The 20,852-nt window shown below is 60.9% G+C and overlaps 1 protein-coding gene across 17 annotated transcripts in view; it reads left to right on the top strand.

Annotated features, from left to right (window-relative positions):
- LOC120385046 (alpha-2-macroglobulin-like protein 1) overlaps positions 1-20,852 on the top strand; it is a 224,513-nt gene that overhangs the window by 114,486 nt on the left and 89,175 nt on the right. For 3 of the 17 annotated variants that reach the window (XM_039504133.1, XM_039504135.1, XM_039504134.1), the window contains exons 17-25: positions 3,697-3,802; positions 5,173-5,317; positions 5,868-6,093; positions 6,338-6,464; positions 6,994-7,115; positions 7,700-7,751; positions 8,344-8,418; positions 8,827-9,003; positions 10,153-10,234. The exons of 12 other annotated variants lie outside the window; for them this stretch is intronic. In XM_039504133.1, the coding sequence (XP_039360067.1) occupies positions 3,697-3,802; positions 5,173-5,317; positions 5,868-6,093; positions 6,338-6,464; positions 6,994-7,115; positions 7,700-7,751; positions 8,344-8,418; positions 8,827-9,003; positions 10,153-10,234 (1,112 nt within the window). The remainder of the gene's footprint in view (positions 1-3,696; positions 3,803-5,172; positions 5,318-5,867; positions 6,094-6,337; positions 6,465-6,993; positions 7,116-7,699; positions 7,752-8,343; positions 8,419-8,826; positions 9,004-10,152; positions 10,235-20,852) is intronic. 2 more of the 17 variants (XM_039504124.1, XM_039504128.1) reach the window with 1 other exon arrangement.

The following is a 20,852-nucleotide window of genomic DNA, read 5'->3' as shown; positions in this document are numbered from 1 at the left end:
CACTTCCGCACGTCAGGTGTCCGAACTACGGGCTCTCACATGTGAACCGCCCTATACTGTTTTTCATAAAGATAAAGTTCAACTAAGACCTCACCCGGCCTTTCTGCCAAAAGTGGTGTCCCACTTTCATGTGAGCCAGGATATCTTCCTACCGGTTTTCTAAACAAAACCGCATGCTGACCTTCGGGAACAGCGTCTCCATTCTCTGGACGTCAGAAGGGCACTTGCCTTCTATATAGACTGAACAAAGCCCTTCCGTAAAACAAAGTTGTTTCTCGCCATCGCGGAATGGATGAAAGGCACCTGGTCTCCTCTCAGAGAATATCATCGTGGAATGTTTTCATGCTTGCTACAACTTGGCAAATGTCCCTCTGCCTGCTGTCACGGCTCACTCCACAAGAGCTCAGGCGTCATCAGCTGCCTTCCTTGCACACATTCCTCTCCAGGAAATCTGCAGGGCTGCCACGTGGGGCTTGGTTCACACCTTCACGTCCCACTATGCCATCTTCCAGCACTCTCGGGATGATGCAGCCTTTGGCAGAGCAATCCTCCAATCTGCGGTTCCTTGACTCCGACCCCACCTCCAAGGTAAAGCTTGGGAGTCACCTAACTGGAATGGATATGAGCAATCACTCGAAGAAGAAAAAATGGTTTCTTACCTTTCTGTAACTGTTGTTCTTCGAGATGTGTTGCTCATATCTATTCCATTCCCCCCCACCTTCCTCTCAGAGTAGCCGGCAAGAAGGAACTGAAGGGGGGTCGGGCCAGCAGGGACTTATATGGCTCGCCATATTGGCGCCACTCCAGGGGGCTCCCCAGCCGGCCTGATGGGTAGCTGCTAGGGTAAAAGTTTCCGATATCCGTGCATGTGGCACGCACACACACCTAACTGGAATAGATATGAGCAACACATCTCGAAGAACAACAGTTACAGAAAGGTAAGTAACCGTTTTTTTGGCATTAGGAAAGACAGATCTTCCATCATTCCAGTTAGGATTCTATCAGAGTCCGACCGCGGTGCAGTTTCTACTGTTGCCACCAGGGTGCTGTGCACCGAAGCGCTCGGCGCCGGGTCTTGGCACAGTGCTGGATGTTGAGGGCTAAGAGCTGCCTCCATGAGGAGCTGTCGCAGATGAAAGTCCCGCTCCTTTTTATTTCTACCAATTTAGGTTCAAAACTTCCCCAATGCACAAATCCTTCCTTGTCCTTGGACGGTATCGCTGCCACCACCAAGTGAATAAGACAAAGATTCAGGAAAAGGACCACTTGGAGTTCCTATTTCCCCACAATATCCCCCCTTTCCTGGGGAGGCTTGACAATAATCTACCAACCAATAAATTAACTGAGGGAGCACAGACCAGACTCGGGTTTTTAGGACACTAAAAACCAATCCGGTTTTTAAAAGAAATACTTTATTATAAAGAAAAAGGTAAAAGAAGCACCTTTGTAAAATCAGGATGGAAGGTAATTTTACAGGGTAATAAAAAGAGTTAAAACACAGAGGATTCCCCTCTAGGCTCAACTTCAGAGTTAGAAAAACTTCTTAGCATAGGGAAAATTCACAAGCTAAAACAAAAGATAATCCAATGCACTTCCTTGCTATTACTTACAATTTTTGTAATCTTAGATGCTTATTTCAGGTAGGGTTTTAGGAGATTTTTTTTCCTGCCCTGGTCCCTCTCCCCACAGATTTGAAAGTATCTTCTTCCCTTATTGGTCCTTTTGGTCAGGTGCCAAGCAGGTTATTTGAGGGTAAAGGAGGGACTTTATGCCACCTTTAGCTGTATGTGTATGACGGGTGCGGAGGGTGATGGCATCTTGTCATGCCAGAGGGAGGGATGGACGACGTCCTGCCAAAGCCCTCAGGGGCTGGGAGTCAGGAGACTGGGGCTCTGTCCCAGCTGGGGGCTGCTCTGAGTGCTGGCAGCCTCCCCAGGGCCTGGGATCCCAGTCAGACGGCCATAGTGGAATGGGCTGGGACCTGCCCTCCCACTGCCAGCGCCCATCCGGTGGGCGTATTGCCAATGGCACCCAGCTGCCGTGGGTGGGTGCTGCACATTGCAGGGGGGTGGCAGCTCTGCTCGAGTGGAGGTTGAGTGTCGCTGGCTGTTTAAAGAGGAGTGTCTGAGTGCTCTGACATCCACAGCCTGGCCTGAGATTTGCTGTGCCTCATGCAGGGCAGGGTGGGGCTAGTGGGCCACATGTGGGGTCATTTGAGCAGGGGGACCCAGGATTCAGCCCCCCTCATAAAATGGGATTACACGACCGCCCGGTTCTCATCATGCTGTTTGCCCTGATGGGGAGGCGCGACCTGAACTGAGCCCGAGAGAGTGGGAGGCGCATGTGCAGCCAGGCTGGGGCTCCGTGGAGCCAGCGGGTTTGCAGGCAGTCAGGTGTCACAGTGACCGAGGGGCGCCAGGGGACGTGCTGTGGCCCATGAATCGCCGGGGTGCCCACGGACTGTGAGTTCAGGCCCCACCCGGGGCAGGTTTTGGAGGCTGCGGGTTCCGCTCATTGCCTCCGCTCTGCAGTGGCTCCGTTTGGCAGTTTTGCCCGTGACCAAAATCTGTGGTTGAGGGCGACCTTTTCAAGGGCTGTAAGAGCCACGTGCAGACACTGCCATTCCTGCAGAGGGTTGCCAAGGAAACGAGCATCGAGCAGAGGGAACGGCAAAGCCTCCAGCACCCGGTTAGGAGAATCCCAGCAGGCTGCTCATAGCTGGACTGAGGCAGACTGGACCCTTCGAGGTTCACGGGCCCCTCTCCTGCCCCAGCTGCACCCAGTGCAGTGAGCACAGCCGCAGCCTTGCAGCAATTCCCAGCATGTCCCACAGCCAAGGGCCCCTTCTCAGTCATTCGTCCCGTCCACTGCCCATGGCGCCACCTCCGGCACCTTCCCCGTTGGCAGTGCCAGCTCCTGGGCAGAGCTGAGGCTGGGCTGGGGTGGCACCTCCCTTAACTCTTCATTGCCTGGTGTTCAGCGGGGCAGGATGAGGTGCTCGCCCCAGTCCAGAAGGGCAGGGGCACCGCTGGGCAATCTTCAGTCTGTGCCCAGGACGTTTGGGGGCATTTAACAGACAGTCACACATGCCCCTGCCCCCGAGAGCTCCCAGGCTGACCGGCAAAGGGAGGGAGGCGACTAGAGAGGAGACGGGACCTGCCGACGTGGGCCGTGAAGGTAGGAACAGAACCCAGGTGTCCTGACTCCCAGTCCAGTGTCCCAGCCTCCGGCCCGCGCTGCCTGTCATGGGGCACAGCGAGGAGTCCTGGGATCCAGCTGCCGGAACCGTCAGCAGGAGAACGGCCCGACAGTGTGATGTGTGAGGCTGGAATCGTCTCCTGGATGAGGCCCCCTCGCTTGGGACTTTTAGTGCTAAAACCAAACCCCCAGGAAGAAGTGCTGTAAGGATCAGCCCTGCCCTGGCCCTGGGGGCGAGGGGGTGGAGAGATGAGCCGATGGGTCTTTCCCCTCCCTGTGCTCTGTGGCTCAGTGCCTCAGTTTCCCCATATGTAAAATACTGGTTCCGCCCCTTTGCAAAGCACTTGCAGGGTGCTGGGCAGCAGCCGAGTCTCTGTGAATTCTGCTCCTGTGTTGCTCTGTTGCTGTGTGAACTTGGGCAGTAACAACAGGCATCACACCACCTCTGGTGCTTTCGCTGCTCCTCATGCTTTTACCTCCGTCTTCCTTCTCTCCCAGGATGCGGCTTTGAAAATTCTCACCAACACCAATGCCAAGCAGCCCTGTGAACATGGACTCTCAATGGACTTGCATTATGATGCAGAAATCCCATACGCCATGGAAGGTCAGTGGGGCTGGGAGCTTCCATCCCCCTTGATCAGCAATTCCAAATGCCCTCTCTGCCCTGTGAGGGGAGATGCATGGGCTCGTGGATCAGGCCTGGGACCTGGGTTCTAACACTGTCCTTGTCAGTTCCATTGTTCTCAGTGAGGTGGAGGGTGGGGGTTTCTCCATGGTTCTCAAAGAAGCCGAGGGTGAGAGTTTGTCCCTTATTTTCAAAGGGGCAGGGCCCAGGGTGGGAGGTTTTCTCCAGCGTATTCAGTGGGGGCTGGGTACACATAATCATCTGACCGGGGAGGCTCCAGGCATTTCGCCGCCCCAAGCACAGCAGTCAGGCTGCGTTCGGCAGCTTGCCTGCAGGAGGTCCACCGAAGCCGCGGGACCAGCGGACCTCCCGCAAGACAGCCGCCGAAGGCAGCCTGCCTGCCGCCCCTGCGGCGACCAGCAGAGCGCTCCCGGCGGCTTGCTGCCCCAAGCATGCACTTGGCGTGCTGGGGCCTGGAGCCAGCCCTGCATCTGACTCTTCCAACTCAACTCTGCTCCTCCTCCTTTGGCTGGAACTCTTTGTGAAGGCCAAGGCTATAACAGGGCTCAAAAAAGAATTAGAAAAATTCATGAAGCACAGGTCCATCAATGACTATTAGCCAGGCTGGGCAGGGATGGTGTCCCTAGCCTCTGTTTGCCAGAAGCTGGGAATGGGCAACTGGAGATGGATCACTAGATAAGTCCCTGTTCTGTTCATTCCCTCTGGGGCACCTGGCTCTGGCCACTGTCGGCAGACAGGATACTGGGCTAGATGGACTTTTGGTCTGACCCGGTAGAGCCGTTCTTATGTTCTTACTTTCACAGAGACTGACGGCTTTTCTAGCTCCAGCCCCATGTGCTGCCCTGGGATCTGAGAGTCAAGCTGAGTGTTATGGAGGTGATCACATGGGGTCCTGCAGTGCCCACTCATGCTTGGTGATTGCTGTAGAAACACACTGAGCCTCTCTAGGCCTCTATGTTCCAGCTGCTCAGTGCGGCTAATGATTTGATCTGCCTGGCTAGCGGCTCTTTGTGCAGGGCTCTGGGAGTGCAACGTACCTTTAACGCTGCTCGGGGCAGAGCTGGGACTGAGCTCAGGGCTCCCTGGCTCCTGCCCACGTGCTGAGTCCACCAGTGTGTGCTGCATGTAGGACACCCCCAGCTCGACCCCTCCAGCCCCCGCCCTGCCAGCAGGGGTCAGTTCTCAGAGCTCCCAGGGGCCACATGCAGCCCCCGAAATGTCTCCAAACACCGAGACTTTGCAGGTGCAAACTCACGGGTATCATCGTCTGTATTTGCCCCAATACTGTGTGGGGCTCCCTCAACCCCCCTTTGTATCTTTTCTAACAGTGATCCCTTGGGCAGCAAGTGTGGATAGTGAAGCAGGGACCCCAGCGATCAACGGTCTGCTACCGCCAGAATCCAGCACCCAGGAGGAGGCAGCGCCACGTGTGTACTTCCCAGAGACGTGGCTGTGGGACCTGGTGCCTGTGGGGTGAGTGAGGAGCTGTCACAGACCGTCCCTGCAGAGCGGCCTCCAGGCCAGATCCTGGAAAGCAGCAGCTCCCAGAGGCGGTGCACTGGCTGGGGGAGGGCCGGCTGCCCGTGTGGGGCCGGTTCCTGCGCCCTGTTGCCAGCTACAGGGACCCAGCACAGCAGTGGGGAATTGAAGGTGGCACATGGGGTAGACGTGGGAGGGGCAGGGGATCCCGAGCAGGGGGAATTGAGGCTGACCCCAGGAATAGCCCCCTGACAGGGAGACGTGTCCAGCTGGGGAAGGGGGGATCCCCATCCCGTGGGACATTGAGCCCAGCCAAGAGAGCCCAGGGGCAGGGCAGGATCCTGCGCTAGCTGGCGTGGGGCGGAGGAGGGGAGGAGATGGGGGCACTGACAGCTCTTCCCCTCTCTGCTGTCTGGGATTGGCCTGTTTCTGGCCCCAGCCCAGCGGAGGGTCGGGCAGGGACGTCTCCGGTGACCGTGCTCGTGGGCACTTCCCAGGGGGCGGCCGCGTGTCTGACGCTCTGTTTGTGTCCGTCCCGGCCCAGCGAGGGGGGCTCCAAGGACGTCCCAGTCTCGGTGCCCGACACCATCACGGAGTGGAAAGCTGGGATGTTCTGCACGGCGGAGCTGGGCTTTGGGCTCTCGCCCACGGCCACCTTCACGGCCTTCAAACCCTTCTTTGTGGAGCTGGCCTTGCCGTACTCCGTGATCCGGGGAGAGGCCTTCGCCCTAAAGGCCACTGTCTTCAACTACCTGCGGCAGTGCATCAAGGTGAGCGCCGCCCGGGGCTGGGCTGCGGGGGCTGCTGGGGCCAGTGACCTGGGGCTGGGGGGCTGGGCAGCGGCGCAGGCCGGCGAGTGGCACCGGCAGTCACTGGCTGTGACCCTATGACCACTGGGGTCAGCACATTGCGGTGAGGGGGCCTGAGCCCCAGAGGGGTCACGTCTCGGCTGGAGCTGGCGCGTGTGAGCGCGTCCCCCGCAGACTAAGGGGGTTCTCGTGTTGGGCCCCACAGGTGCGGGTGACGCTGGCAGAGTCTGCGCAGTTCCAGGTGCAGGCGGGCGAGGACGGCGCCTACACCAGCTGCCTCTGTGCAGATGAAGGGAAAACCTTCCAGTGGGAGGTGACGGCGAGCAGCCTGGGTAAGGGGCGCTGGGGGCTCTGTGCCAGAGGGGAGAGGCGGGGGGGGCTCTGCATGGGGGGGCAGAGAAGGGGTGCTGGAGCCTTCGCGCTAGGGAGGCAGGTAGGGGCCTTTGGAGGCTCTGCGTGGGGGACAGACGGGTAAGGAGCATTGGAAGCTCTGTGCTGGGAGTGAGAAGGAGGGCGCAGGATGGGGTCACTCAGGGCTTGGTACCAAGTGGAGGGGATGAGAAGAGCTGCGGGGGAGGGGGCTGAGAGGATGCCCCAGCAGTGAAACCTCTTACGTCCTAATCACCATTTCCCACAGTCACTTCCCTCCATCCTTCCCTTCCCCTCTGGCCTTCTCTCTCTTTTCTCCCCATTCCCTCTCTCTCTCTCTCTCCCCTCATTTTCTTTCTTTTTCTACTATTCTCTCCCTTCTTCACCACCCTTCCCTTCAAGTATCCTCCCACCCTCGGACACGGGCTCCTCTCTGCCTCGGGCAGGGGCGCTGGTCTGTCTAACGGGGGCATCTCCCGCCTTGCTCTGCAGGGGAGGTGAACTTCACCGTCAGCACCGAGGCTCTGCACACCGAGGAGCTGTGCGGCAACGAGCTGGCCGTGGTGCCGGCCCAGGGGCGAGTGGACACTGTGATAAAACCCCTGCTGGTCCAGGTCAGTGTCTGTCAGGGCCTCTGGGCAGAGCGGAGGGAGATCCGGGGCCTGGGTCTCACCCCCTAGTGGCCGTGGGCCGAGTCTGCACTTGTGATTGTTCTTTGTCCTGCCACAGAAAGTAATGTCCCAGCACAGCGCCATCCACGTACCGGACCCCGACCTGCACTGCCCCGTCACGCGGCCCCGTCCCAGCGATATCAGGGAGCTGGCGGGAGAGTCGTGGGGCAGACAGAGACGGGGGTTACCCCAAGGGGGGTGGCTGAGTGTGACACACGGGAGGGCTCGAGGGGGCTGTGTGACACATGCGAGAGCTCGAGGGGGCGGAGGGAACTAGCAGAGGGAAGCTCCGTGCTGTAGAGGAGGAAGCCGTGAGATCTACTGGGCTCTGAACAGTCTCCCTGGGGAAGGGACGGGAGCCCCATCGCTGGGGCGCTGAGAGCTGGATGTGCCCGAGCCCCACAGCAGGGGCTGTAGGGGATGATCCTGCCCTGGCTAGGGGCACTGGCTGACCCAGCAGGCCCTGTCAGGCTGTGACGTGCGCGGTCCCTTCTCCTGACCTTCTGTCTGATGCTCCTTCCCCACAGCCGGGGGGGATCCTGGAGGAGAAGGCGCACAGCTCCCTGCTCTGCCAGGAAGGTAGGATCCCAGCGCCTGTGCGGGGCTCAGTGGGTGTCACTAACGCTGGGAGTCTCTTGGCTGCGGCACGTCAGTGATGGCTGAGCCGCTGGATGGCCCAGCTAGGGGCACAGGAGCCGCCAGGCCGGACCGGACCAGGGGGCATCCAGGCCAATGTCCTGCCTGGGACAGGGTCAATTACCAGCTGCCCAGGGAAGATGCACCCCCTAGTGGGCAGTTATGGAACTGTCTGCCACAGGCCAAAGGCTCGAGCACGTCCGGCTCCTGCTCCCGAGTCTCACTGGGCCCCTGTTGCGCCAGCTCCTCTCCCCTGCAGCCTGGCCCCCGTGTGCACGATGCTCCCTGCAGAGCTCATCTCACTGGCTCTCTGGGGCCAGGAGAGGGACCGACTCCCACAGGCAGGTCCTCCCACTGAGAACCCCCAGCCCTCGCCCTCAAGGGGACGTACGTGCCACGGTGCGGGGAGCTTGGGAGAGGGGCTGTGACTGGGCGAGAGCTCTGGACGGTGAGGAATGGAGGGATCTGATTGGCTGGAGACGGGCTGGTTCCCAAGAGGCCTTTAACGGTGTGTCTTTGCCTTCGTGTTACGCAGCCTCCGAAGAAATCTCCTTGCAGCTGCCTGCGAATGTCCTGGCAGGGTCCGTGCGGGCCCACGTGACTGTCCTGGGTAAGGAATTCCCCTGCCCCAGCCCTGCCAGAGCACGATGCCCTTTGCCAGCCGGCCCGTCTGTGGCCCAGCGCTCTGATCAGCAAGGCCGGAGCATCATGGATGGAAAAGACCAATGAGGTCTAGTGGGTGTCTGGGGCCAGGGCAGGACTGGTCCCTGCAGTCTGTGCTCCAGGGCCTCTGCCACAGCGAGGGGAGGTAGACTCCCGCGGTGATGCCATGAAGCTGTGCCAGGGCATTGGTGTCTTGGCCATTCATCACCACGTATCCACGTAACCCCACCAGGTCTGAATCAAAGTGGGGGCTCTGGGCCCCCCCATGCCAGGGCTCCATTGATGTGGTGTTAGGGACGGGGTAGCTGTTGTGCAGCCTGGTAATTCTCTGCTCCCCCAACTCCCTTGGTGCCAGGAGACATAATGGGCACGGCTCTGCAGAACATAGACCGCCTGCTGGCCATGCCCTACGGCTGCGGAGAGCAGAACATGGTCCGGTTCGCTCCCAACATCTACATCCAGCAGTACCTGGAGAAGAGCGGGCAGCTGAGCCCGGAGATCAGAGACAAGGCCAAGGGATTCCTCCAGAGTGGTGAGTGTCCTCCTGCCTCTGCACCCCCAGGGAACGGCGGGGCCATGTGAGGGTGTCACGGAGTCCCTGGGTGATGCTCTGGAACTGCTCCCCACAAAGCCAGTCAGGACTTTGGGGAGCCTCCTCTCCGTTGGAGCAGACTGTCTCCAGGGCAAGAAGCTCACACGGTTTCACCTCCTGGGTCTGACCTTGGAGCATTCAGCATCCTCTGCCTCTCCCTGTGCTTCCCACAGCGAGTCTGCTCAGGTGGTATACTGGGGAAAGCCAGAGGATCGTGCACCCCTACTTCGCAGTCAGACGCGACTCTCAGCCAGCCAGTAAAACAGAAGGTTTAGTTAGATGACAGAAGCACAGTCCAAAACAGGTCTTGCCGGTACAGACAACAGGACCCCCTTTAGTTAGGTCCATCTGGGGCCCCAGGGAGGCCACAGCCCCGTTGGGAAGCCCAAGCCCGTCAGGCTCCCCTCCATTTCCCAGACAGCTTCAAACTGAAACTCCCTCCAGCCTCTCACTCAGCCTCCCCCCAGCTCCTCCCCCTGCCTTTGTCCTTTGCCAGTTTCCCGGGCAGAGGTGTTACCTGGCCTCCACCCCCTCTCCTGGGTTCTCAGGTTACATGCTCAGGTATCCTCCCTTCCCCAGTGCAGGTCGTCCCAGCACAACTCCCCTGCCACCTTCCTGGCCAGTACTCCCCACTCAGCATTCACATAACACAGCCAGAACATTCCCACTTCATCACATCGGGCCCTGTCCATGCCACCTCTGGGGCCTGAGTTCCAGTCCAGCCCCAGATCAGGGCCCTGGCTGGCTCTGGGGGTCAGGGAATGAGATCCTTGGCCTTTCCTCTCTCAGGCCCAGGACATAAGGACTGTTAGACTCAGGGTTCAGGGAATGGGAGAGGAGCCCTTTCCCCTCTAGGGGGTGCTGGTTGGGATCCAGCCCCAGGTCAGGGCGCTGGAGCATTTGGGGGATCGGGGCCCTATTCAGCCTTAACTCCATCCCCCTATTCAAACCGACCCCTGGAATCTCTGAGTCTCAGCGCCGTGGGGGAGGGGAGGGCTAGCAGGCCCCACGGGGCGCAGGCTGGGGGTGGATTCTAGCCCCTGGGGGTGAGCGGATCCAGGACTCGCTGTCTCTCTCCCGTCCCCACAGGCTACCAGCGTGAGCTGCTCTATAAGCACAACGACGGCTCTTACAGCGCCTTTGGGGAGAGCGACGCCAGGGGCAACACCTGGTGAGGGGCCGCACGGCACGGGCGAGTCAGGGCTCTGGGTGGGCACGGCCTACCGGGCTGCAGCCTGACCCCCAGCCCCAGTGCTATTCCAGTCCTGCTCCCCACACAGCTCTGCCCCTCGTACTCACTCCAACCCCCAACCCCCTGTCACGGAGTATGGGGGAGTCAGGCCCTGCACCCCTCTTCCTGGGACTCGCAGTGACTCTCAGCCAGCCAGTAAAACAGAAGGTTTATTGGACAACAGAAACGCAGTCTACAGCAGAGCTTGTGGGCACAACCAGGACCCCTCAATCTGGTCCTTCTGGGGGTTCAGGAAGCTTAGTCCCCAGCTTGGGATTCCCTGAATTCCACCACCCAGCCCAAAACCAAAACGGAACTAACTCCCTCCAGCAGGCCCCTTCCTTTGTCCAGCTTCCTGGGCAAAGGTGCTGACACCCCTCCCCCCTGCCTGGCTCAGATTACAGGCTCAGGTCCTGTCTCTCACCTAAAGTCATCCCGGCTTTCCCATCCCCCACACAGACAGTCCCTACTCCATCACATCTCTCCCACCTTCGAGACTGAACAGAGCGGGGTCACTCTGCCCAGTGACCTGGGGAAGTTCAGGGCCCCCTCTCCGGGACAACGCATCCACTATCAGGTTGGCACTTCCCTTCACATGGACCACGTCCATGTCGTAATCCTGCAGGAGCAGGCTCCACCTCAGGAGCTTGGCGTTGGCTCCTTTCATCTGGTGCATCTAGGTCAGGGGAGAGTGGTCGGTGTACACGGTGAGTGTCGCCCAAAGAGATATGGCTCTAGTTTCTTAAGGGCCCACATCATGGCCAGGCATTCCTTCTCGATGGCTGCGTAGTTCTGCTCCCGGGGTAGTAACTTCTTGCTCAGGTACACGATGGGGTGTCTCCCCCACTTTTCATCCTCCTGCATTAACACCGCCCCCAGTCCCATATCTGAGGCGTTGGTGAACACCATAAAGGGTTTGTCAAAGTCTGGGTTTGCCAGAACTGGGCCAATAACCAGAGCCTCCTTCAGCGCCCGGAGAGCCTGCTGGCACTGCTCGGTCCAGACCACTTTGTCTGGCTTCCCCTTCTTCCACAGCTCAGTGATGGGGGCGGCTATGGCGCTAAAGTGGGGCACGAACCTTCGATAGTACCCTGCCATCCCAATAAAGGCCTGGAGCTGCTTTTTGGTTTGGGGAGCGGGCCATTCTCTGATCACCTCCACCTTGGCTGGTTCTGGCTTTAGGCAGCCGTTCCCCACCCGATGGCCCAGTGTAACGGGTCGGACTCACCCCCGCGGCGCCTCCTGCTGGTCACTCCGGGAATTAGCTCAGTCCAGCGTTCAGAGCGCCCTCTGCAGGCCGGTGATCCGCCTGTCCTCTGGCCTGAGTCCCTCCCTGGACCCCGGTGCCCTTTCACATGGGGTGCTGCCCCCACCAATAACCCCTTTCTCTTAGGGTCTCCCCTCCTTGGGGAACCCCCACCCCACTATCCCCACTTCGCCTCAGTAGTGGCTACTGCCCAGTCTCTTTCTAGCCCCCGTTCGCTGGGGCAGACTGCAGCATCCAGTACTCATCATCGGCAAAGGGGGTTTGGACCTGCTGCCTTGCCTGCCCCTAGGTTGCCCCCTGCAACCCCCAGTACCTCTTAGCCCTCTACTAGGCCGCAGCCTGGGGCTTTCCAGGCCAGAGCTCCCCAGCTCCTTAGCCTCTCCCCAGCCCTGCTTCACTCTAGGTACCTTGTCTCAGCTCCTAAGCAGCCAGGCCCATCTCTCTCTAGAGCCAGAGAGAGACTGTCTGGCTTCTGGCTTCCCTGCCTTCTTATAAGGCCCTGTTGCTCTGTTTGGGGCGTGGCCCCAGCTGCAGCCACTTCCCCCAATCAGCTCAGCCTTGAGAGTAGCAGCTCTCAAGCCCTGCCAAGCTGCTTTCAAACCCCTTCTCAGCAGGAGCAGGATCCACCCTGCTATACCCAGGTAAGATACTTCAGCCATCTCCAACTTGCACTTCTCAGCCTTTACGGTTAACCCCGCCTCCCGGAGTCGGTCCAGCACTTGTTTAACCTGGGACATGTGGTCCTCCCAGGTCCAGCTAAAGACGCAGATGTCGTCAATATACGCCATGGCAAAACTCTCCATTCCCCTCAGTAGCTGATCCACCAGGCGCTGGAAGGTGGCCGGTGCTCCCTTGAGGCCGAAGGGCAGGGTCAGAAACTCGTAGAGACCCAGAGGGGTGATAAACGCCGATTTCAGCCTGGCATCTGCGCCCAGTGGCACTTGCCAGTAGCCCTTGTAAGATCCATGGTGGTGAGGTACCGAGCGCCTCCCAGCTTGTCTAGGAGCTCGTCAGGCCTGGGCATGGGGTAGGCATCAGATACGGTGATAGCATTGAGCTTTCGATAGTCCACACAGAACCGGATTGACCCATCCCTGTTGGTGACCAGAACCACTGGCGAGGCCCAAGGTCTGGAAGATGGCTGGATCACCCCGAAAGCCAGCATGTCCCCGACCTCTCTTTCTAGGTCCTGGGCAGTTTTCCTGGTGACTCGAAAAGGGGAGCATCTTATAGGAGGATGTGACCCGGTCTCCACCCGGTGGACAGTCAAATTAGTGCATCCAGGCTGGTTGGAAAACAGCTGTCAGTATAGATGCAGCACCCCTCTGATCTCAGCGTGCTGGGCCAGGGTCAGCTGATCAGAGAGGGGAATTGCCTCCAGGGGGGAACCAGCTTTTGTCCCAGGGAATAGATCCACTAAAGGGTCATCTCCCTGCTCTTCCCAGTGTCCACACACGGCCATCACCACATTCCCCCGTCATAGTATGGCTTCATCATATTCACATGGTACACCCGGCAGTGATGTGCCCGGTTAGACAGCTCCACCACATAGTTTACCTCATTTAGTTGCTTGACAACCTTGAAGGGCCTTTCCCAGGCGGCCTGGAGTTTGTTCTTTCTCACGGGGATGAGAACCATCACGTGATCCCCAGTGGCGAAGGCGCAGGCCCACGCCGTGCGGTCATACCAGACCTTCTGCTTCCTCTGGGCTCGGGCCAGATTCTCCCTGGCCAGGCCCATGAGCTCGGCAAGTCTTTCCTGGAAGGTCAGGACATACTCCACCACTGATTCTCCATCGGGAGCGGTCTTCCCCTCCCATTCATCTCTCATCAGGTCCAGGGGCCCCTTTACCCGCCTTCCATATAACAGTTCGAAAGGCAAAAACCCAGTGGATTCCTGGGGTACCTCCCGGTATGCGAACAGCAGGTGAGGTAAGTACTTGTCCCAGTCCTGTGGGTGCTGGTGCATAAATGTTTTTAGCATCATCTTTAGCGTCCCATTGAACCTTTCCACCAGCTCATTGGACTGGGGGTGATACACTGAGGCCCAGTTGTGCCAGACCCCACATTTCTCCCACAAGCACCGGAGCATGGCCGACATGAAGTTGGACCCCTGGTCCGTTAAGACTTCCTTGGGGAACCCCACCCGACTGAAAATGGTCAGCAGTGCATCTGCCACGGTGTCTGCTTCGATAGAGGACAAGGCCACCGCCTCGGGGTAGCGAGTGGCAAAATCTACCACCACCAGAATGTATTTCTTCCCCGACCGGGTCGTCTTGCTGAGAGGTCCCACTATGTCCATGGCCACCTTCTGGAAAGGTTCTTCTATGATGGGTAAAGGCCTCAAAGCCACTTTCCCCTTGTCCCGGGCCTTTCCCACCCTCTGGCAGGGGTCACAGGATTGGCAATACTGTCGGACATGGGTAAAGACCCCAGGCCAGTAAAAGCTCCTTAGCAGCCTCTGCCTGGTGCGCCGGATTCCCTGGGGCCCTGCGAGAGGGATGTCATGGGCCAGGTACAGTAGCTTGTGGCGAAACTTCTGGGGAACCACCAGCTGCCTCCTGAAACCTCATGACTCTACTTCCCCTGTGGGAGCCCATTCTCGGTACTGGAACCCCTTCTCCCACAGGAACCTCTCCTTGCAACCTCTCCTCATGGACTGTACCACACGGAGATCGGCCAGGTCCCTTGGCCTCCGCAAGGAGGGATCTTTCTGCTACTCAGCCTGGAACTCAGCAGTTGGGACAGAGATGGGGACATGCTCCCTTCTGCTGGCTGGGTCTGAGGCTGCAGCCTCTCTGAGCCATGTCCTTGGGCGTTCCCCTTGGGAGGGGGTTCTCCCTATTCCCCCTTTGGGAGGTCCCAGGGTGACTCTCTCTCTGCATCGCAGCGGGCCTGTTCTTTTGGAACTCCTCCCTGCCACCCCCCGATCGGCTCTTCACAAAGTCATCAGCCAGCCGCCCTGCATGTCGCGGGTTCTCTGGCTTTTGGTCCCTCAACCACAGCCTCAGGTCGGGTGGGCACCGCTCATACAGTTGCTCCAATACCAGCAGTTTAACCAGGTCACACTTAATGCGCTTGGCATACCTCTTCCTGCTGGCCACTCACAGGCCTGGGTGCTCACTGCTCCCCACGGTTTCCAGGGAGACCCCTAGCGTGCCAGTCCTTCCTGAGGTCACCACCTCTCTGCCAGAGTCGAGCTGCAGACTCCTCCACCCCAGCACCGCTCGCTGTGATCCCCCGGGAGACCCTGTTATTGCAAAAGTCCTTCTCTCTGGTCGCACATTCCCAGGGGTTAATCGCCCCTAAAATTGTCCCTTCGTTTTACTGCTCCCCTGTCACTTACTGCAGGAAGCGCCATCCATGGGGTGCAGTCAATTCCACCGCTACCACCAGTTGTCACGGAGTGTGGGGGAGTCCGGCCCTGCACCCCTCTTCCTGGGACTCACAGTGACTCTCAGCCAGCCAGTAAAACAGAAGGTTTATTGGACAACAGGAACGCAGGCTACAGCAGAGCTTATAGGCACAACCAGGACCCCTCAATCTGGTCCTTCTGGGAGTTGAGGAAGCTTAGTCCCCAGCTTGGAATTCCCTTTATTCTTCTTCGAGTGATTGCTCTTATGCATTTCAGTTAGGTGTGCGCCCTGCGCGTGCACGGCTCTCCGGAACATTTTTACCCTAGCAACTCTGGCGGGCCGGCTGGGCGCCCCCTGGAGTGGCGCCGCTATGGCGCCGAATATATACCCCAGCCGGCCCGTCCGCTCCTCAGTTCCTTCTTACCGCCCGTGACGGCCAGTTGGAACAGTGGAGTGCTCTCTTACCTCCACAGCCCTAGCGTTTCTCCATTTCTTCAGTGTATATAGTTGGTTAACTTAGTTTAGCTGTTAGATTAGTTGAATAAGTTTAGTAGTTATAGTATAGTAAGGGAATTAGAGGGGTTAGCCCCTCTTCTTCCACAACCGGTGCGGGCTCATGCCCAAGGCACCGGGGTTTAAGCCCTGCGTGGCTTGCCAGCGGCACATGCCCATTGGCGACCCGCACGACTCCTGCCTGCGCTGCCTCGGGGAATCTCACAGGACAGATAAGTGCCCGATCTGCACGGCGTTTAAGCTGCGCACGAGAAAGGAGCGAGACTCTCGCCTCAAGCAGCTCCTTACGGAGTCAGCACTTCAGCCTCCCGCTCCGTCCCCGGCGGCACCGAAACCGTCCTCGGCGCGCAGTGCACCAGCGGCATCGAGCCGCCCTGGCACCGACGTGGCTAAAGCTTCGCAGACGGCACCGAAGTCCCGGCACCGTTCCCTCTCTCCACCGAGGAAACGGAAGACGGTACACTTGGCTCCTAAGCCTCCGACTTCGGGACAGCTTACCCAGCCATCACCGGCACCTCCGGCACCGGCTGTGGTAGTGCACAAGCCGTGCACGGTTCCGTTGACTCTGGCACCTCAAGAGCCGTCGAGTCCGGTACCTCCCTGCTCCCCGGTGCCGACCACGGTCGAGCTGCATCTCCTGTCCACGCCTGAGAGATTCGCGACGGCGAGGGAGCTTATCGAGCTCGCAGAGGCACCGAGCCTCCGGCCCCCGGCGCCGCCCGTGCGGGCTGTTCAGTCGGTGGGCAAGTCGGCAATGATGCGGCCCCCGACAGACGGGATGGACGGCGCTCCAAGTCTCGGACCCGGTCCCGATCCAGGAAACGGTCGCCGTCACGCCGATCCCGATCCCGGCACAGATCACCGTCTCGGTACCGCTCCCCGTCTCGGCACCGGTCGCAGTACCGGTACTGCTCAGTATCGCGGTACCGGTCGCACTCCCGGCGACGCTCACGGTCCCAGTCACCGGACCGACGGTACCGTCGGAGGTCTGGCTCCCGGTACCGATCTCGGCGCCGCGACTCCCGAAGCCGCTCCCGTCACCGCCGATCGAGGTCGCGGTCAGGCTCCCAGTACCGAGGCAATCGACCGTCCCGATCTCCATCCTGGCACTGTGACAGCTGGCACCGATCCTCGGCACTGTCCGGGGACAAACTGCCTCCTTCCACGGTGCACTCCATCAGCGCCTCTACCCCCCCCCCCCGCCGTGGCCTTTGCGTCAGTCATCAGTCGCCTCCCAGGCGGGCAGCGGGAGAGATCTCCGGGCGGGCACCCAGAACCAGGACCTTGGACCACAGCAGTGGGGTTTTTGGGTCCCCTGGGCATACCATGAGTCCCAAGGGCTCCCTTTCCCCCCGCGCCCAGCGGGTGCTGAACACAGGGTGCCAGAAGCCACGGTGAGCAGGCCTCCCCCAACACCACCAGGGGAGGCCCTGTCGCCATCAGGTCCCGCAGAGCATCCGGAGCATGATACAGCTTCCCAAGCCCCGGAACAACCACCTGCAGATGTGGTGGTCCAGACTCTTTCCTCGTCTTCCTCACCGGATGAGGCGGTGGCGGGTGCCGCTACGGTGGACCCTCCCCCGATTGACCTGTGGGCCCACCAGGACCTTCTTCGCAGGGTGGCGAAAGCTATTGACCTCCCGGTGGCGGAGGTCCCGGAAGACGAAGACCCGGTGACCAACGTCATCGGAGCCGAGGCCCCGGTGCGGGTGGCCCTCCCGTTTATTAAGACCATTCAGAAAAATGCCACTACCATCTGGCAGTCGCCGGCATCCGTCCCTCCTACTGCAAGGGGCGTCGAACGAAAATACTCTGTCCCCCCCACGGGGTACGAGTATTTGTACACCCACCCCGCTCCAGACTCACTCGTCGTGCAGTCTGTTAATGACCGTGAGAGGCACGGACAGCCAGCCCCGGCGCCAAAGTCCAAGGACGCCAGGCGCATGGACCTGTTGGGCCGGAAGGTGTATTCAGCGGGGGGTCTCCAGCTTCGGATTGCAAACCAGTTGGCCCTCCTAGCTCGTTACACCTTTGACATTTTCATGTCCCTCACTAAGTTTTCGGAGCTGATCCCGACGGCTTCCCGACAAGAGTTCTCGGCTCTGGTTGAAGAGGGCAGAAAAGCCTCCAGGTCCTCCATCCAGGCTGCTCTGGACTTGGCGGACTCAGGGGCCAGGACTTTGGCCTCCGGAGTGACTATGCGGCGCATCTCCTGGCTGCAGTCCTCCACCTTGCCGCCGGAAGTGCAGTATACCCTACAGGACCTCCCCTTTGAGACTCACGGTCTGTTCTCGGAGAAAATGGACTCCAGGATCCAGACCCTCAAGGACGGTCGTATAGCTATCCGCACTCTGGGTATGCACACACCAGCTACCCAGAGGCGCTCTTTCCGGCAGCAACAGCCCTACCGGCCTTTTACCCAGGCCAGGTCAAGGCCGTATAATAGTCGGTGGAACGGTCTAAACCGCCATAGGCAGGGGTGAGCTGGAGCCGGTTCGCACCGGTTCGCGCGAACCCGTTGTTAAATTTAGAAGCGGTTTTAGAACCGCTTGTTAACTAGCTTCCCTGCGAGGGAAGCTTTGATGGGCTCTGCCTGGGAAGCCTGTAATTCCTCCTCCCGGCTGCCGGGGGGCGCTGCGCTGTGCTGCGAGAGCCATGTGAGCTGCCTCCTGGCGCTGTTGCTGCTCCTGCTCTTTGGACCTCTGGCCCTGGGGCTCCTGCTGCTGCCTGGTGAGTCCCCGGCTGCCTCCTGCTGCTCCCAGCCCCGCCCCCCCGTGTGAGTATCTGTGCCCCTCCCCCGCCTTCCCTGCCCCCAGCCAGCCCCTGCCCCCAGCCAGCCCCTGCCACCCCCAGCCACCCCCTGCCCCACCCCCTGCCCCCAGCCAGCCCCTGCCACCCCCAGCCCCAACCCCTGCCCCAGCCACCCCCTGCCACCCCCAGCCACCCGCAGCCAGCCCCTGCCCCAGCCATCCCCTGCCCCAGCCACCCACAGCCACCCCTGCCCACAGCCGCCCCTGCCCCACCCCTGCCCACAGCCACCCGCAGCCAGCCGCCGCCCCTGCCCCACCCCTGCCACCCCAGCCACCCGCAGCCAGCCCCTGCCCCAGCCACCCCTGCCCCCAGCCACCCACAGCCACCCCTGCCCACAGCCGCCCCTGCCCCACCCCTGCCCCCAGCCAGCCCCACCCCACCCCTGCCCCCAGGCACCCACAGCCACCCCTGCCCACAGCCGCCCCTGCCCCACCCCTGCCCACAGCCACCCGCAGCCAGCCGCCGCCCCTGCCCCACCCCTGCCACCCCAGCCACCCGCAGCCAGCCCCTGCCCCCAGCCACCCCTGCCCCAGCCACCCACAGCCACCCCTGCCCACAGCCGCCCCTGCCCCACCCCTGCCCCCAGCCAGCCCCTGCCCCCAGCCACCCACAGCCACCCCTGCCCACAGCCGCCCCTGCCCCACCCCTGCCCACAGCACAGCCACCCGCAGCCCGCCCTGCCCCACCCCTGCCACCCCAGCCACCCGCAGCCAGCCCCTGCCCCCAGCCACCCCTGCCCCCAGCCACCCACAGCCACCCCTGCCCACAGCCGCCCCTGCCCCACCCCTGCCCCCAGCCAGCCCCTGCCCCCAGCCACCCACAGCCACCCCTGCCCACAGCCGCCCCTGCCCCACCCCTGCCCCAGCCACCCCTGCCACCCCCAGCCACCCGCAGCCAGCCCCTGCCCAAGCCACCCCTGCCCCAGCCACCCCAGCCACCCCTCCCCTGCCCCAGCCAGCCCCTGCCACCCCCACCCCTGCCACCCCCAGCCACCCGCAGCCAGCCCCTGCCCCCAGCCACCCCTGCCCCCAGCCACCCACAGCCACCCCTGCCCACAGCCGCCCCTGCCCCACCCCTGCCCCCAGCCAGCCCCACCCCACCCCTGCCCCAGCCACCCCAGCCACCCCAGCCAGCCGCCCCCTGCCCCACCCCTGCCCCAGCCACCCCTGCCACCCGCAGCCAGCCCCTGCCCCAGCCACCCCTGCCCCCAGCCACCCACAGCCACCCCTGCCCACAGCCGCCCCTGCCCCCCCTGCCCCAGCCAGCCCCACCCCACCCCTGCCCCAGGCACCCACAGCCACCCCTGCCCACAGCCGCCTGCCCCACCCCTGCCCACAGCCACCCGCAGCCAGCCGCCCCTGCCCCACCCCTGCCCATAGCCGCCTCTGCCCACAGCCAGCCCCTGCCCCCAGCCAGCCGCAGCCAGCCCCTGCCCACAGCCACCAGCAGCCGCCCCCTGCCCGCAGCCGCCCCTGCCCCACCCCTGCCCACAGCCACGCAGCCAGCCCCTGCCCACAGCCCCTGCCCGCCAGCCAGCCCTGCCCCAGCCCCTGCCCACAGCCACCCACAGCCAGCCACCCTCTGCCCACAGCCCCTGCCACAGCCACCCCCTGCCTGCAGCCAGCCTCTGCCCACAGCCGCCCACAGCCACCCCCTGCCCACAGCCACCCGCAGCCCGCCCGTCTGCATCACCTGCCCACAGCCATCCCATGTCACTCCCTGCCTCCAGCTAGCCCTGCCCCACGCCCCTATCTGCAGCCGGCCCCACATCCACTGGTGCCCTGCAGTTCCCAGGGCAGTAACCCTGCACACCTGCTTTAATGAGGCGGGGGGCAGGGAGCAGCTGGGACCCACACATGTGCACACCCTAGAGTGACCAGACAGCAAGTGTGAAAAATCGGGACGGGGGTGAGGGGTAATAGGAGCCTATATAAGAAAAAGACCAAAAAATTGAGACTGTCCCTGATCACCACCCACACATGTGAAACGGAGCTCATTTCTAGTTCAGCCCCATCTTTTTAAAAAAGAACTTTAGGTAGGGTTAAAATACATCTGTATTTTCCTGGACATGTCAGGCTTTTCGGTTCTTAATCACCTCCTGGGAAAATATGGACGTATGGTAACCCTATTGGTACAAAAAATACATGCTGTTGCACATCCCTTAAATCAGAACTTTTTATAGGAAACCCGTTGTTAAATCAGAACTTTTTATAGGGAACCCGTTGTTAAGATTTTGGCAGCTCATCACTGGCCGTAGGCCATCCGGCAGCAGGCACAACCAGGCCCAGGCGTCGTCCAAGGCCCCGCAAGGGCCCAAGCAACAGTTTTGATGGGACGCCCGAGGATGGCCCATCAGACTCTTTCCAGGATCCAACCCCTTTGTTTTGCAACCGCCTTTCCCGCTTCCTCCCGGCGTGGTCCCAAATAACATCGGACAACTGGGTACTTCGTACTATCCAGTATGGTTACCACCTTCAGTTTATTTCGCCCCCTTCTTCCCGCCCACCTTCCCTGTCCCTCTTCAGGGACCCCTCTCACGAGCAATGCCTCCTACAAGAGGTTGAGACGCTGTTGAGTTTGGGTGCCATAGAGGAGGTGCCGCACGACAGGCA

Source organism: Mauremys reevesii, linkage group 17 (genome assembly GCF_016161935.1).
Source record: "Mauremys reevesii isolate NIE-2019 linkage group 17, ASM1616193v1, whole genome shotgun sequence".
In the NCBI taxonomy this organism is placed as follows: Eukaryota; Metazoa; Chordata; order Testudines; family Geoemydidae; genus Mauremys; species Mauremys reevesii.
This window is presented reverse-complemented; position numbering and strand designations above follow the sequence as displayed.